Genomic DNA, 18625 nt, shown 5'->3' on the forward strand with positions numbered 1-18625 from the left:
CATTAAGTACATAGCTAGCGCTTGATACATACACGATGATCCACGATAATGTCCAATAAAAACTAGCAACGGTATCCCGGTAAACTAACAATGGTGCATATAGCTTTGAATACTTGAATGTTGTTCGCGTATGTGGCTACAACGTCCTCAGATCTGAATGGAAAGTAGTTATGTATGCTATGGCTAGTAAGTATAGAAAGACCCTGAAAGAGACAGTAATACCTTTATGCTTATTTTCTTGAACTCTTACTGCGTTTTAAAATGTACGAAAGATAGTGAGGCAAGTGGGTGCTTGCACTTAGCTCATCCTATTGCTGCCACTGTTGTTGGCACGTAGCCACGTCAGGATCCTAATTAACATGCTATAGTTGGTCAAGCAGATCATGTCAGTAGAAAAAGGCGGCAAATTTGAAAAATGTAGGCGCGAAGGCAATTTTACGCCTTTTTCTACTGACAAGATTTTTGCTTGACCATTTATATAACGCCTACAGCAAGCAAAAGCGTTAAAACTTACTGCTCATGAAATTGCTCCTCCAGGACTTTTTCTGACGGCTTTTATTACTGCTCGCATCGCATCGCATCTTTGATGATGATGACAAGCTTGAGCTACGTTTGTGTTTTGATCTACGGCATGAGCAGTATGTAGGTAGTCGTTGGCTTACATAGCGTCCTCCCTTCTAATTGTGTGCACTGTCTTGTCCACAGCGCCAAAGTGTAAACCATATAATGGTTTTTTTTCTATATTGACCAATTAGATTAGATGTTTATGTTTAAATCCACTAAGAAGTGTAAGGTCAATAAGGTATTTTCCAATGTTCAATATTGATGACAACTTGTAAGAAACTTAAGTTCTAGGTCTCTGCCTTATCTTATATTCGTTAAAATTGTTAAAAAGCATAATAATTTTGTAAGTATATTTAAACCGGTAACGTAGCTAATGTAACACATCACTAAAAATACCTCCCACCCACCGTCCACCGTCATGAATTTACATTATTTTATCAAGCAAGAAAGTTTTATTTCGTGCGGTGCATAGTTTTGTTGTTTAAAAGATATTGAAGCAACTTTATAATATATTAACACAATTTAAAATGCATATGTATATAGTTTCCTAAAAAAGAATTGATAAATATTGAAAACTAAGCTTTGTAAAGTAGGTAGACTCACAGTAAAGTCGGCATCGCAACCACATTCGACAATGAAAGTTACAGTTACTACTCTAAACGACGAAATATTCGTCTTAGACGTGTCTGAGGATTTGGAATTGGAAAATTTCAAAGCTTTTTGCGAAATAGAATCAGGATTTCCAGCTAAAGATATTACGTTGAATTTCAATGGCAAGCCTCTATTAGACGACAAGAAATCACTCAAGGAGCACGGTGTACACGACGGAGATGTGCTGGTGCTACTGCACATGCTGCAGCACGCGCCTGAACTCAACGCTACTGACTCCAGCCAAGGTAAAGTCTTTTATTCACATAAACTACTCTGGCACTCACCCAGTGTGATAGTGACATGCATTTTGCTTTGTCATCTGTTATGTCAATATTGACAAATCACTATAAAACAATTCCAGTGGCATCTGTTGTCAAATTTAAAATCAAATAAATTGTCAAGTTAATAAAAAATAAAAATAAAGAGATTCTGTCAAATTACTTGTAGCAAAAACATTTTTGTGTTCAGATAGTTATTTTTATATTTGTATTGGTTTACAGCCTTACCAACAGGCCTGGCAAGCCTGGACTTCAGCAATATCCAAGTGCCACCAGGTGCAAGCACGGCAAGCACATCCATGGCAGCCCGGGGCCCACCCGTGGAAGAAGACCCTCGTATAATACGAGAAATGTTTCTGGCAAACCCAGACCAACTGGCTCTCCTCAAACAGAACAATCCTAGACTAGCTGATGCACTTACTAGTGGTAACCTTGGTAAGGAGCAGAACAAACTGTAAACTTAGCCTAATCTATGCTAATCTAGGAACTGTTTACATTTGATGTTAATTATTTTACAGATACCTTTGCTAGCGTCCTCCGTGAACAAGTGTCTGCCAGAACTGAACGCCAACAACAAAGAATAAGGCAAGTGTTTTACCTGTCTTAATAATTACTGGCTTTGGGTTCCACATATTTCTTTATTATAAATCCTAAAGCAATACTAAGTTGTGTTTTGTGTCTTCTCTATAGAATGATGAACTCTGATCCATTTGACACAGAAGCCCAGAGAATGATTGCTGAAGAAATCAGACAAAAAAACATAGAGGCCAATATGGAAGCGGCTATGGAATACAACCCAGAAACCTTTGGAACCGTGGTTATGCTTTACATCAACTGCCATGTCAATGGGTAATACTTAAAGTGATAATAACAGTTATATGCTAAAATTAACACAGAAATTAAAATGGTTATTGTTGAGTTTACATTTATCTGATTCTGTAGTAAATTTTGCCATTGTGCCCTGCCATGCAGAACAGCTGTAACCGTTATTGATAACTTCATTTAATTGCATTGCATACTTTTCTGCAACAAGTTGATTCCATGGTGGGGTGTGGTGACCAATTATTAATGTTGTTAAAAAATGTCTGACACCTAGGTACTGTATTAAAATTCACTTAATATTTGTAAATCCTTATCTGTCACTTTAACATTTAATTTGTTAGGAGGCAAAACCTTTACTCTTTATGATTATGAATGACATGATCCCAGGTTGATTGTAGAGAGGTAATGTATTCAATACGTAACAGATTTCTTATTTCGTAATTTAAAAAAAAAGTATAGTAATTGCTACATCAAGGTATAGCATACTAATGTAACTTGGTTCAACATAAAATGTAAAAGTTGCTTTAATAACTACACTTGTTGGTCAGATTCATGAGATTATTTATAATTTTGGCATGAGAACTTGTTTTCAATGAAACAGCAATATTAAGGTGCAGTGACCTTGTTTTATAGCAATGTATTAAAATATTACACTGCACATACACTATATCTTACATATCTGGCAGTGACTCACTATCTTATTAATCCTGAGGCATGCCAGAGCTTTTTTAGCTTATTTTTTTATCATCATCACACCATATTCATTCATTTATTGACAAAATCTAGTATTTTGCATACCATTCTTACAATGTTAACTAAAATTAAATAATTTACTACTGAGTACCTACACATTTTATTAACAAGTAGGTACTTGTTATTTTGGTCTCGTTGGGTTTGCCACTCTTACCAACAAGGTTAGTTAAAACTGTGTTCAGTTTTCGGATGGAATGTTGTATCACTTCATTCTATTATTTCTGCTGGGGGCAATTTATATTGTGAGACAAACAGATAGTCTGACTACGATGATTTAAAATTGTATTGTATCATATTGTTGCAGCTTTCCCGTCAAGGCTTTTATAGATTCTGGTGCACAAACAACTATCATGTCCGCAGCCTGTGCAGAAAGATGCAATATCATGCGACTTGTTGACACCAGGTGAGCCAAAGCATTATATTATTTTGCCAGGGACCACTAACTGTTTGAAAGTTTATGCCTACGTTGAATAAAGTCGACAAAGGGTTGTTCTAACTACTAATAATTTTGCAGACCACTTCAGATATTCCCATGCCCATCTATGAAAAAATATTTTATTAGTTCATACAACATTCAACGTTCATATAACAAACTCTTAATTCTTTTTCTGACACAATTCTATTTAATCAAAAGGGCCATCATCTGTCTGCCATTTAATTTTTTTTATGTTTATCTTCTTCAGTCTCCAGTGTGTGTTTTGCATAGGTATCACAAAATCATTGTGTTTTTTTTGTGAACAGATGGGCGGGCATTGCTAAAGGTGTTGGAGTGCAGAGAATTATAGGCCGCATTCACATGGTGCAAATGAGAATAGAGAAAGACTTTCTGACCACATCATTCTCAGTTTTAGAGGAACAGCCAATGGATATGCTACTTGGATTAGACATGTTAAAGAGACATCAGGTGAGTGTAGTAGTTGTAATTAAAAAAAAAGATTCTTTGAGTAATGTGGTTAGTGTATAAATAAAGTAATTGATATTTCATTTACTGATAAGACACCCAATGTTTACAGTGCAATATAGACTTGGAGAGGAATGTGCTTCGCATAGGAACCACAGGCACCGAAACTCCATTCTTGCCAGAATCTGATCTGCCCGAGTGTGCCCGCCTGTCCGGCACTTCGGAAGATGAAATAGTTAACCAATCCATGCGTGACCATGAAGAGAGACAAGTCAAAGAAGCAATTGAAAAGTCTAAAGGTGGGAGAATAAGAAAAATTCCATATTATTACAAACGCTAAACCAACTTCCTGTACATTGCTTCAAATAATTCTGTTAACTACAACTAAATATGGCAATTTATAAACCAATAAAAATTGCAAATATTGTTGATGTACTAAGGATTAGATCAGATAATATACCTACGAATGACAGCACGTCTGCAAGTATTTGAAATAAACATGTCTTGTTTCCTAACCGACCAAATGCACGTACTAATGTTTTGAATTTAGAGCTTTATAATTTATTTTTAAAGTTACTCATCTAAGGCCCACTTGCACCATTCCGCTAACCCGGGATTAATCAGTAAAACCGTTAACCTAATGTCAAATTGTACTGGTAACCATCGTAACGCCAGGTTTAACCGGTTAACCCCAGGTTAGTGGAATGGTGTAAGTCGGCCTAAGAGGTACAGTCACATCTAAAAATATCGATAGGTACGGACAAAGTGCCAAAAATATGGGCAATAAGGTCATGTAATCTGCAATACATATGTGTGGCACTTTTCGTATCGATATTTTTAGACGTAGACTACGTAATATTCCGACGATTCATGGGTATGCCGACTAAATTAAGTGTTTGGCTCCTAATGCCATCAACAGGACAAGTGTCCTGTATATGCGGTGGCGACTAGGCTAATCAGCATGCTTAAACCAGTTCGGTAAGACGAGAACTATGCATTTCTAAATATCAACTGTAGGCAGTGTACAGTCAGCAGCATAAGTTGCTAAGCGGGCGAGGGGTTCAAAATTACCTTGACACGCTATTATTCTCTTAACAGTCGCGTCAAGATCATTGTGAACACCTGGCCCGCTTAGCAACTTCTGCTGCTGACTGTACAAGCAGGCGTGGGCTGTTTGATAAAGTAACCGTTTTCAGAGAAAAATAAAAAGAGCGTTTGGGTAATATTTTTATTTATTTTTCTAATTAATCATTTTTTAGCTCTATATAGAGGTATTTTCCAACAGTATTCCAGTTTCGGCAAGCCGGCCAAAAAATAAGATTTTTGAAAGTCGAGAAAAACGACGCAAGCTTCCGACATGTAGGACTTATAGGAGTTATTGGTTACAAAATAGAGGTTCTTAATAAATTTGATTTGAGCACGAACACAACTTAAGACGCCCTATATTTCGTAATAGCATATAGGTAGTTGCCTTAACTAATAAGTTATTACGAGTATTAATAAGTTATGGCGCCTTTTATATTCTAGATAATGAAATTAGGCATAATTTACATAATTATAATGACATATTAATTTAAATAAAGTTATTTGTGAAGTGTGCTTTCTCAAAATGAATAAAAAAGTTGTGTTTATCACGGGCGGTATGTGTTATAATACAATATTATTTGTTCATCAGTTCAATTTAATCATTTAATAATGTCGCCAGTATTTCTAGATAAAAGCTTGAAAATGAGAGTCAAAATGGTAAACTTGGCATAGCTAGTTACATCTAGTTCCACAGGTAGTACCACAGATCTAGAATGACTATAATATATCTAGCAAATCAATCTTAAAAAACTACAGCGTTAAAAAATGATTTAAATTATGCAATCGCTTATTAACACTCAAATATTCTGGGAGACCGAGCTTTGCTCGGAAAACATAAAAACTCAAAAATGCGCGTTTTCCCAGAGATAAGACCTAGCTAGATCGATTTATATCGACCGAAAACCCCCATATAGCAAAATTCATCGAATTCGTTAGAGCCGTTTCCGATTTCCCCGAAATACACGGTGTAACATGAGTAAACCGAATAATTTTAACAGTGTATTCCTGATCATATTTAGAGACAAAAATGTCCTAGGTATAAACTTTTTTGAAATTCGCCTAGTTTCAGAGATATTATTAATTAAAAAAAAAAAACAAGTTTTTATTGTTACTTAGTGTTAAAGGCCTTTTTGATGGTGATGTTGCTGCTATGGGACGTAGTCTAAATATCCTAATTGATAGATGTCAAAAAATGACAAGTAACTTTGCAAAGAGTAGGTTATACGACAAAAAAATTTAAAAATCATTTTTAAGTAACAAGTTTACCTATAAGATTTATTTTTTATGTACAAATACATGCAAAAAATTTAAAAAACAAAACAAACAAAAATTTTTTTTTTGGCGTAATTGAACTAAACTTAATTTACATTTTTTACTTCTTTTGACCTCAGAGATGCGTGGTTAAAATTATTCGGTTTACTCATGTTACACCGTGTATATACAGGGTGGAAAGGCACGACGATCCTTTCCGCAAAAGGGGGATTGTTTAGACTAAGCTCTATATTTTCTCCATAGAAACTATGTTAATATAGGCAACCGTTTCTAAATTATGGCCTTTTAAACATCCATGCAAAAAACTACTTTGTTCTAACCCTAACAGGTGACAGGGTCAATGAACTTACTTGTAAACAATCAGTATACGACAGGAAATTATGCTAATTTGTTGCTATATAACCATTCTTAGGTCTGCTTACAACACGGTAAGAATCGTTGCAGGATTTTAGCTTTCCTAGTGGTTCCACTTGTTCAATACTTGAATGAAGTAGTTATGTTATTCCTTAATATTAATAATACTAACCACAACATTGTTTACAACGACAGTTCAAATTGTGACATTGACAACCACTCAAAAGTACGCAATCGTCTTATAAATATCTCTGGTTTCCTTGACTGATAAAAAGGTTTTAGTTTCTTAACACGTTTCACAAAATTATTTTCGAATAATTGGAAACTATCTAAAATAATAAAAAATTACAAGTAGGTTGTATTTGATTTACCAAATGAACTTGCAAAAATGGAATACTAAGAATAAATCAAGAATAAATACTTCTTAAATACCTACCTAACTAACAAACCTTCTTGCGTGGTAGCAAATAGACAAGACGTCTGATGTTTTAAATTAAATTGTCATTGAACTTTACTTCATATTTACTTTATTTCATATTCTTCAAATAAAAATGCCATTGTTAGATGCTCGTGGTTATTTAAATTTGTGGGGCTGTGTAAAAGATATGGTGTACCAAACGGAATGTGAAACTGCGGACGAAATGAGACATTAAAGGCTAATTGCTGCTTTTGACAATCTGCGGAGGAAAAATGACGAAGAGCATAAACTATCGCATGGGCAATGTGCGCGGGCTCGGGTGCGGGCTGCGGCGTACATTATAATAAGACACGTAGGTACATTTGAACACCGTATGTGAAGAGAAGATAGTGTTAAATATTGTCAAAAAGTAATTATCTAGGAAAGTAATAAAATTGTTTGTAATATTTTTGCATTCATTTGATTTATTTGTCATTTATGCGTCATTCATACATCATTGCGCTTCTGTCAACGATCGGAAAAAAGCGTAAAGTCCCGAGCTTTCCCGACGGAGATCCTTAATCTAGCCGTCATGTGCACATGCTATAGGGTTATCACCACTGTTAAAAAGTAGAAAATTTGGTATTTTTATTTTTTACTCAATTAACGATTCTTACCATTACCAATCTGCTCTGTATCACTTAAACGACCTAATACTTCCGGGAAGGATCGTCGTGCCTTTCCACCCTGTATACTTATTTAAAACAAGAATTGCTCATTTGAAGGTATTAGATACTCGTAGATAGATAGATTCAATACTTCCAATGACGTTTGTCATCAACATCATCCCGATTTTGACAGGTAATCTTGTACATTCTAGATCTATTTGTAGTACTATACTATATGTGATGTTGTAGAAAAATATAAATTGTTGATTAGACTCCGCACACTACTAAATAAAATATGTGTAGATTACTATTTATAACTTAGCTTTAAATGTGTCGTTTGTTTGTATCACATATCAAGTGGAAGTAGATAGAGTAGGTGCGTGTATGATGAATCGACTATTGAGTGTGGCAATGATTTGTTGAACAGCAGGGAGCAGTCCGGGAGCGAGGTCTGCCGGCGCCCAGACGGCCGGCTCCACGTCCGCGCAGAGCTCGAGCCAGAGAATCGGTAAGTTGTTTTCAATTTCGTGTTGTTATTCTGTCCCGTCAGCCACGCGACTATAGAGTCGGACCAAAATAAGTCTGCAGCGGTTTTGATAGCCCACGCTGTGCAAGTGTCATTTTTATACGTCATCATTTCATAGAAGTTTGACGTTTAAAATAACACTCACTGCGTGGGCTATCAAATCCGCTGCAGACTATTCTTGGTCTGACTCTAGTAGCACAGTTTGGTGGATATGCGTGCTTAGTAGACGATTGCGGAAAGGTGAACCAGGCGATCGTAACCATGACAACGAGTGTTCAGAAACAGTTGTATCATCCGAATACATTTCTAACTACCTACCTAGTTAAAAATTTAAGTACGTATGCTCTTTTACAAAGCACTATGTTAACATTTCGTTGTTGTATACCGTACAAACTACATACGCTTGATTATTTTCGAATATTTAATAATTATAATAAGTTATGTCTATCGAGCCAACTTTTAACTTTTTAAGGTTCTGGTCGGAGTATGCATTTGCAAATATGGTCTATTACGAGCCCCGATGCATATGTTTTCGTCAGGTGACCCCATTTCTTGAGGTTTTCGCGTTTGTTCAAAACTAATGTTTTTGTTTAATAATTACTAATATTTAATGCTTATACTAATGTAATTTAATTTTATATGGTAATACTCTGCAATAACTAAATCCAAATACAAGAAATACCGTTTGTACTGAAAAAAAAAAATGATTTTATATATTTTTTTGACGGGTAGGATTACAACATATGTGAAAAGGGCTATCACCAGGGAAAACAATAGGGCTCTGCCAATGTACTGACAATTTTGTTTCGAGCCCATGCATGCAGCAGTGCTGTAAGAGAGGACAATATGATTTGGACAACGTTTTTGAAAAGTCCTTTTTTTCAGCAATAAAAGTCTTATGCAATTTTATTATACGATCAAAATAAACTACATTAAACATTGCACCATTACTGGGTCATTATATGTTCATGTGTAAAATTTATTAAAATAAACAAAATTGTTGCGCGGAACTAGACGAAAACATATGCATCGGGGCTCGTAGTAACTGTGTGATTTGTTTCATGAAATTAGCCTTTGATATAACATGTCAAAATGACTGTTAACATATCAGATTAATTCAGCCGAGACTTGAATCGTCCGTAGCTGTCCACAATAACTTCTTATCAACCATATCAGTTAAACGGTAGACTTATATAAATTGATTCTCTTTCAGTTGCGCGACCAGACCTCCAGCCAGGTTCTGGGTTTAATGAATATTAGTACTTATGATATGAGCAGTAGTGTAGGTAATTGTTTGCATGCCTGTTCGTATTGAGAGTATAATGTGTTCAGTTATAGGTGACCCAAGCTTGACGATCTTATCTACGGACTCTTTCGGCGAAACGGAGGTGGAGGAAATCGTAGCCTTGGGATTCACGAGAGAGCAGGTACTTACCTAGTTTGTTGCTTTCATACACCCTGTCTCTCTATATATTTTGAAAGGAGCCTTTATGGAAATCACATATAGTCTGTCAAACTGTTATTTATAACAATTTGAGGATATAAAAATACAGTAGGTATGATTATCTCTGCTTATGTTTCATAAACGAGCTACTCTTGCTAAACTATTACAATATACTGAATTAACCTTTCGTACATGTCTTGTCAAAGCTTTTGTGTTGAAATAATAATATGTAAATACATGGTGTAAAACCCTCGTTTTTAACAAGCTTTTATTAGGTCGACCTGTATGTAACTATGTAATGGAATCTAAGGTAACTAATTTAACCATCTTCCAAGGATCGTCGCGACATGAAAATCGGCAGCTGTATGTAGTTCTGATGAAAATACAATAATATGGTACTGTCGAACTGATCTGATGATGGAGACAGGAGGTGGTCATAGGAACTCTTGACCTATATGTAACTATGTAATGGAATCTAAGCTAACTAATTTAACCGTCTTTCAAGGATCGTAGCGTCATGAAAATTGGCAGCTGCATGTAGTTCTGATGACAATACAATAATATGGCACTGTCGAACTGATCTGATGATGAAGACAGGAGGTCGCCATAGGAACTCTGTGATGAAACAACGCAACCTACTCGTAATTGTGTTAGGGGTTTTTAGAATTGTCTCGATGAGTATTAGTTGTCTGTCGTAAGAAAAGTACAGTCAGCGATAAAAGCTTGTACCAAAAATGAAATTTTTGCCTTAAACTTATTTTAGAAATAGATTTAGATATAATAATATATAGATCGTCGTTTCAGCTGTGTTTGCTTTGTTGCAGGCTATCGTGGAACTCCGTCGGTTTAATGGCGACAAGACGCAGGCAACCGTTGCACTATTTGCAAAGTCACTTAAGTTCTGATGACGAACAGTTGCGCTTTCTTCTTACCTTTACTGTTTGGTAAATATAAAAATATCACTAGTAGAATAACGGGAGCTAAATTATGTCGAGTTAACGTTGCCATAATTTCAACGGTCTCGTCATTTCATTAAAGCTCATTTAGACTATGCGAAAACTCACATACCAGTTTCATTATATTGCAATATTTAGTCGATTGGTTAAATTGGTTCTATCTCGATCAATAGTCGGCGATATAACTACACTGGCATGCGAGATGTCGCACCGACTATCTGAGCCTTTATAGTTATACATTTTATTTTGACCAAATAGTTCTTAGTCATACTAGGTTGTAACGGTTTGGTTGGGTACTACACTCGGAAATATAAAACACGAATTCTACTTTTTTTTATTATGATATAGTTATAAGTGGACGTGTTTTGGACTGAGAATAAGGGTTTTATTAGTTACTTAAGGCATTAAAAAACTCTGATTTTTGCCAAAAGTATTGATCACATTTTTACGTTGACTGCATAATAAAAATATTATTAGTACAATACTATAATTATTTAGTAACTATAGTCATTATAATATTTTACGTTATAATTGTAACCTTTATGAACTTGGAAAGCTTGAAAGTAATTATTAAATACACCAAGTGCATTTTTATGCAATATAATATCAAAGAAATTACAACGTATATGTATTGTAACTATACCTAATACATAAAAGGTTCATGTTTTGTATTAACATCGCATTAGGGTGGTTCACGTTTGTATGGGAAAAATTCAAACTCTAGCTAGAAGAAGCGGCACCCTCCCATTTTGTTACACTTGTTTTATTGACTAAATATGCCAAGTTTTGTAATCTTATCTCAACTACAAGGGGGTGCTCAAACACTTTGAAATTTTTCAAAGTTGTATGAAATCCAAAAAAATTAAGTTATTATTTTTTTGAGTTTTATGTAAGTAGTAGTTTTCACATTATTTGAAAGTGTGATTTAAAAGTTATTTGGTGAAAAACCATTTTTATTTCTATTTTTTATGATTTTTTAGGTGAAATTCAAAAAAACTTACTTTTGAAAAATTATAAAAAATTGAAATAAAAATGTTTTTCTACTTAAAAACTTATAAATCACATGTGCAAATAATGTGAAAACAGATACTTAAATAAAATTTTGAATAATAAATACTTGTTTTTTTTTGGTTTTCATACAACATACAAAATTTTCAAAGTGGTGGAGCACCCCCTTGTAGTTGAGATAAAATTACGAAACTTGGTGTATTTTATCAGCATAATAAGTGTAACAAAATAAGGGGGTGGCCCGTCGGAAAATAAAAAAGAAATGTTTTTTGAACCACCCTAACATCGCATAGATGCTCAATGTTTTTGGCGAAGGTTGTATTTTATATATGTATCATTGTAAGGTGGTTATACTACAGTGTCCGCAAACCAAACAAGCGGCCGGGGTTGTACTGTCCCTTTTATTCATGCTACAATCCTGCAAGTGCGAATGAGAGGCTTTACGAGTCCGGTCGTCAGTTTTGTCGTGCGGTTAACTACTACGTAGCGGACAGCGACTGCCCTTTGTATGTACGAGTATACCATAATAATATAATATGTTCATTGTCAGTCCTCATTTAATTCATACTTTATTGGAGTATCATTTCTTTAGAGTAACAGTGTTTTTTTGTACAATCGCCATCAGATATATCGGAGCGGTCAAGCCTCTCATAAATATCTGAACACGCCTCTATTGTAAAGGCGTTAGAGTGTGTGTTCAGATATTATGAACACGTTGGCCGCTTCGATATATCTGATGGCGACTGTACATGGATATGCAATTGAATAAAGTCTTATTGTATTGTGACGGTTTCCGTAGTCAGAAAGATATGGTATGTACTTATATAATATTATGTTATTGGCAGACATTTGAGTAAACACTTTCACCACACCAGCTCGTAAAGGCTCTCTTTTTTCTTCATAAAGTGATGTGAAAGTCGTGGATTTTATCTGCGAGAGCGGCAAAATATTTCGATGCAAATTTTGAGTTGCTTTCTTGCGTTGGTTGGTAGAATTGACTATTATGTTTTTGAATGACAAGTATTTAATAGCGTTCATTTGGATTTGATTTGTAATATTTAAAGGTAGTATATTCCTCGCGTTGGTGTGGTGAAAAATTTAGTATTTCACTTGGTCGCAAAGTTTTTTTTAACCCACTTGGTCGCGGTTCAATTTAGAAACTCGCTTGCTCGGGTATCAATATTTGCACGAGAGGTTAAATTACAACTTTGCTTCTTAATAAATAAATAACTATTACGTATTGGTATAGTCAAGTCTATATAATCAACGCAAATGTAAATGAAAATTCACCAACAAAATTTATATTCATTGTACCTATGTAGTTACAAAAAGATTATATTTTATGTTCTATGAAATATCATATTCCGTACACTAACATAGACTATTGTTACAATAGCGTTATTTATAATATTTTTTTGCATGGTTTTCCATTTTAAATAAAATATTAATTTACAAATGCAGAGTATGTAATTAAAACTATTAAATATACCCACAATGACTACTAAGAGGAGTGAAGGCGGTTGGTAAGAAGTTATACCGGGTGTGGCCTGTAACATGAGCAAATAATTAAAACATAGATTGTACTCCTCAAACGGTGACACTTTTATTCAACAAGTTTTAAAAATTATGAAGTATTTAGACTCCCCATTTTTCATACAAAATAAATATTATCTTCAATGGACGCCATCGCCACGCCATTATCATTGTGATTGACGTTGCTTGTCACGCCTTAAACATAACAAAATTCGCAATACATTGCGTCTTAGAATAAACTTTAAAGTGTATTAAAAATGAAACCACAAGTAATTTTTAAAAGTCGTTGAATAAATGTTCGTCAATATGAGGAGTACAGCCTACGGTTTGATGTATTGCTCATATTACAGGCCACACCCGGTATACTTAATATACTAACCTACGGACCGGCTTAACGTATTTAATTAATAATTTTATATACATACTTAGATATGTATATAGCTCTTTAAAATTATTGACCTTCGTTGACCTTGTAAACAGACCTTATTACAACAGTATACGGCCTATTTTATAATACTGGGCGCGTAGCCAACATGCCAATCGTTTACGTTCCGTAGCGAACGAAATTTGCGGTTCCATCTATTATATTTAGAAATGTTTCTAGTAAAACCATGTATAGTTACAACTTCCATCCATAATCTGAACGTTTTCTGTACAATAAATTTGGCTTGAGGTATATATAAAAAAAATGTTAAAGATGTATTTAATTTTATTTGAAGACGCATTTTATAAATATAACAAATACTTACACGTAGATATAGATAGGTACATATATATTCTACGCTCATGATACACAGGTCAGTTCCACCGAGCTAGGTAACCCATACAATATGTATATAGAAATGTTGCCGGGTTCTTCTCCCTTGCGAGCAGTGTTTATGCTACACAATACACAGATATACCTACAGTTCGTTCTAAACAGGTAAATCTGACAGACAGACTGGCGGACAGCGAAGTTAGGATACCTAAGTATATTTAAGGTGATAAATTGATAATGATAACTTATATTTGTAGGTACAAATAGGTACACAGACAATTTGCCTCAAAGTTATTATTTTGTTATTCCTCGTATAAATAATTCCTTTAATAACATTTTTTTTTAATTAGAACTTAGAACATAACATCAGGTCATACATATTCAGTTCAGTGGCTGCCTGTGTAACCTGGCCCTTAATACTTACACGGAGATACCTAATACATATCTAACTTTTTTGAACTACATAAATATTCATTCTGCAACTATATAGTTGTTTTGGTTTTTTAAACAATAGGTTGAAATATGTAGAACTAACAAAATGCAAATACATATGTATATTGTATATGTTTATGTACCTAAAATAATGAGATGATATGGTAAAGAGTATTAATGTTCATTTGATCACTGATCACACAAAAGGTATCTAGAATATTTCGCTGCTTATACATCCCCTTCGCACTCTGGCGGCTGGTTAGCCAGTTTATTAGCCATCGCCGTTAATATATCTGTTAACCGCGCAAACCTCTGGTTAGGAGTAGTTAACGCCCCGCGTTCGCCCCAAAGGAAATTAATGTGGAATTCAGTTTTGAACAATTCTAGTAGGGTGGGATCCAAGGTGGGCCCCAGGGAAGACATCTCCTGGACCACGGTTCTAGCGTTCCTCTTGAACATGTCCACTTGGTCCGGGAAGTACCGCGCGGACTCCAGGTGCGCTGCAGTCGCATTGAAATCGAAAGCGAGAACGTTCATAAGACTCGTCGGAAATGACTCGTCTGGTTGCATCAGGCCACCTCCCTCACCATCTGTAAGCAAAGCTGTGTAAGTCTTCGCTTCAAGCAGCACCCGATAGAATATTGATATTGATTCCAATGTTATTCTTACCGAATAAATGAAAACATAGCACCGGCGGCAGAATGTGCGGAGTGGTCGTGTTCGGTGGCAGAGGGTTTGTGCCTTCGTTCATACTTTTAAAACAAGGACGCAGCTTTGCTTCGAACATGAAGGCATTGTCCGTGTAAACACGCCGTAAAATATTCCATGCGTTTTGTAAGCACTCCACCTAAAATTCATATATCTTATCGGTATTTTTTCTAATTTTATAAACACTCATATGTAGTTAGTATTACTGCAATGTTCTGCCGCCAGAGTGCGACACTAGCACAAACCAGAGAATAACATATATATGTATTATAAATTATAATATGCTTTAAACGGCTTATTGGCCAGTTTTCAAAGATAATTTATGACGAATAAATATGCAATTGATGCATACATGAGGTTTGTTTGTGCGAGCGGCGCCCCATACGCAGAGTTTTGCGTAACATTCCCTATTGGCAATAGGTATTTCATATTTCAATCGCTTTAATTATCACTCAAAAATAGTATTTATTAAATTTACGTTACGCTCCAAGGAAATATTGTATGTACCTGCGGCATACACAGTCCGAACATTATGGCCGAAAATCCGTAAAGATTCCCGAGTGCAGTTTTTGTTTCGACGGCGAGAAGTATCCAATCGTTGATAGTATCGGCTCTTTGCCTGTCCGTTTGGCAAGTCAATATCGTCACTGCTATCAGAAGCCGAAAGGTTTCAATTCTGCGAAAAAAGTCAGTTTGTCACACAAGAATTATAAAGTCGGTAATAATACGCAAATTAAGTATCATGCCAATGAAGTAAAAGTTACCTTTCAATAACATCCAAACGCAGTGATCTTCCTTGAGGTAGAAAACATAATTCTAAGCCAGATGCCGTTTTCTCTAAACCCTCGATCTGTATCGCATCATCGAGCAAAAAGTGTAGGTCCACTTTTGTCATATGATTCGCCAGTATACGAGGCCCTGACGTTCGTAATAAGAGCTTGATTGTGTGTAAAGTCTCAGATTCCAGCGGTTTTGAGAGCCCCGATAATATTATTTGTGACTGGAAATTCTCAAGGTTAATTCGGGAATCTACGGTATAGTCTAAATTCTCGGATTGCAACAGCCGTGCTTCCGTCAGCTCGTAGTCGAACTGCTGTTTTATCGTTGGAGTTACTACATTGTAATCCGAATCTATCCTCGACTTGTTCGGATCGCTATGGGCTGAGCTTTGAGTCGAGTCCCCGGAGCCATTTCCCGAGTCTGATCCTGACACGTGGTACAGTCTTTGTAATTCCAATCGTCTGTCGTCGGATTTTGGACCATCGTATCTAGCCGGCTTGGCGGGAGGGCTGATAGGGAGATTCACATCCCAGGTGCCTGAACAAGAATTGGATTCACTAGGGAAATTTTTGACATGTTTCATTGTTTGACTTTGGATTACCCCATCTGCACTGGCGCTCTTTGCTTGATTCGCATGCTGACTCATGTCAATAGGCGTCAGCGAATGGGAACGTTGCTTTTTGAAAGGTGCACGTAATTGCATACCAGGTTTGGAAGCGAAATGGCTGTAGAGGCTGTACGGGTTTCCATAGCCGGATCCGTCACCCACAGGGGACACAACTGAGTTGGCGTCATCGTTAGGTATATAGTTAGTCAAAGGTACAATTCTGTTAGCCGGGTACTGTATCCTCGCGCCTGACGCTGCAGATATAGGCTTTCCAGAACCCACGTAAGACGTAATCAGATCAGCAACCGTATCATACGCTTCGTCTTCAAATTGATATTGATATCTCTCGTACACAGTTTCTGGGTGTACAACAATCTGTAAAAAAAAACCTCACATTATTTAATTGCTCAGGGTGCCTAGCCAAAATGCCAATCTTTTGCGCTTCGACAACTAAACGATATCTGTTTTTCTATCGCACTAAAATGTAAACATGATATATCTAGCACTGCTGCATAGAAAGCGTTTCGTTATCATAGCGCAAAACGCAAACCATTGACATCTTGTCTAGACTCCAGGTGTTAATCCATAAATAACGAAGATGGTGATGCTCATACCCGTTGGATGACGAAGTGTAGATGCTGGCCGTTGGAGCGGCAGCTGAGCACGTAGTTGTCGGGCTGCGAGGAGGAGTCGCGCACCAGGAACTCGCGGTCCTGCTGCAGCAGGCTCTCGGCCGCCGCTCGGCTCAGCGCGCCGTGGTACCACCCGTGCGATATTATCTGGTCCGACGGCAACGAGAACTCCCACTCGAGGAGCCCCGATGTTGTCATTGAGCTCGTGTCCTGATACATTAGATTCGCTTTACATAAAGAAAACAAAACAATATAGGCTTATCCTTATCATCGAGGGATGTGTTTGTTAAGAACCAATAAAATCATTTCATTTGTTTTTCTCGCTCAGCGTGCAGTGATTTTTTTGGTTCCCAAAAGCACATCCCTCGCAAATCTCAAACTGATTAAATAGATTTATAATAATGAATGGATAATATTACATAGTACATATATTGATTTTGAAAAATAATATAATTATCTTGATGTTTTTAATAATTGAAAATATTAAAAAAAACATTTAACTTTTCTTAGCGCCATCTATGAGTTAAACTTAAAACATATAAAAGGCCCATTGCTATCATGTACTTAAAGCATATCTTCAGATCGACCAACCCTTTTTGAAGATGGAGGGAAACATTAACTTGAGTGTATGTACAAATACACATACATACAAATAACAATAACACCCTTAGGTACCGTCTAATCACAGGCTAAGGACTTTTTTCAAGTGTTAAATATTTCTAATTTTATTTGATTAAGTAATATTATATTTAACAAACCTGGAATAAAACAAGTGTTTAGATGTATATTGTAAGTTACCCCGTATAGGCACCACTCCAATATCGAGTCACTTAACAATCTTAACATCATTTTACGAAGTTCATCACTTGTTAGGTACTCACCATGTTGAATTGATGATGTACGATTGCACAGTATTCTCAAGCAATTCACATAACTAGGTTATTTACTAGATAAAATGTAGAACAGCAGTGCAAATGTGTTTGCCGGCACGGAGAGGGCGCGAGACGATTGGGGTGTCTGGATCGATACGCGGCGGGTCGCGCCCGGCCGCCGGCCGCCCGCCCGGGCCCCTTACGTTGGCATCGCCGCCCGGATGATGGTAACTTCGGATTTCTGTTTGGCGCATGCGGCGTACATACAGAACGGTTACTAAAAAGGCATATACAATGCCTATATTATGTTATTAAACTTATATTTGTATTCCACTTTATCAAATTTTACTTATTCAAGATAAAATGCAGAATCGGTCTAGCTAGACCTCTTTGGGAAGTCGGGGAACATACTCGTACATAAAAAACCGCGGTCACAAATTTGATATAATGTAGGTTAAAGTCGCTTATAATTTCGCCGCTATTATTTGCGATTTATATTGATCAGGTCATTGAAAAAAAAATATCCGCACTTTTACGTCTAGGGACACCCTGTATTTTTTCTTCAGCATTCTCGCGATGACAAAGTGAATAAAATACATATTTTGTCTGTTCAAAACATGAACT

At 36.1% G+C, this 18625-nt stretch overlaps 2 protein-coding genes across 5 annotated transcripts; one reads left to right on the top strand and one right to left on the bottom strand.

Moving 5' to 3' along the window:
- Positions 1 to 979: 979 nt before the first annotated feature.
- Positions 980 to 13136, top strand: LOC134679262 (protein DDI1 homolog 2). Of its 4 annotated transcripts, none has more exons than XM_063538151.1 (10): positions 980 to 1460; positions 1716 to 1928; positions 2012 to 2078; positions 2184 to 2342; positions 3373 to 3471; positions 3810 to 3972; positions 4082 to 4268; positions 8174 to 8254; positions 9605 to 9699; positions 10541 to 13136. In XM_063538151.1, exons 1-10 carry the CDS (start codon positions 1199 to 1201, stop codon positions 10619 to 10621), a joined length of 1407 nt encoding a protein of 468 aa, XP_063394221.1. In that variant the 5' UTR covers positions 980 to 1198; the 3' UTR covers positions 10622 to 13136. The 4 variants fall into 4 exon arrangements, with proteins under 4 accessions (XP_063394221.1, XP_063394223.1, XP_063394222.1 ...); XM_063538153.1 differs by having other exon boundaries at positions 9611 to 9699; XM_063538152.1 differs by having other exon boundaries at positions 8177 to 8254.
- On the bottom strand, positions 12427 to 18120 carry LOC134679261 (breast cancer anti-estrogen resistance protein 3 homolog). The gene is made up of 6 exons (XM_063538150.1): positions 18011 to 18120; positions 17112 to 17339; positions 15875 to 16872; positions 15618 to 15786; positions 15072 to 15249; positions 12427 to 14992 (listed from the first exon to the last, which is right to left on the bottom strand). Exons 1-6 carry the CDS (start codon positions 18011 to 18013, stop codon positions 14631 to 14633), a joined length of 1938 nt encoding a protein of 645 aa, XP_063394220.1. The 5' UTR covers positions 18014 to 18120; the 3' UTR covers positions 12427 to 14630.
- Between the last annotated feature and the right edge of the window lie 505 nt (positions 18121 to 18625).

The sequence above is a fragment of the Cydia fagiglandana genome, chromosome Z (assembly GCF_963556715.1).
Source record: "Cydia fagiglandana chromosome Z, ilCydFagi1.1, whole genome shotgun sequence".
Lineage (NCBI taxonomy): Eukaryota > Metazoa > Arthropoda > Insecta > Lepidoptera > Tortricidae > Cydia > Cydia fagiglandana.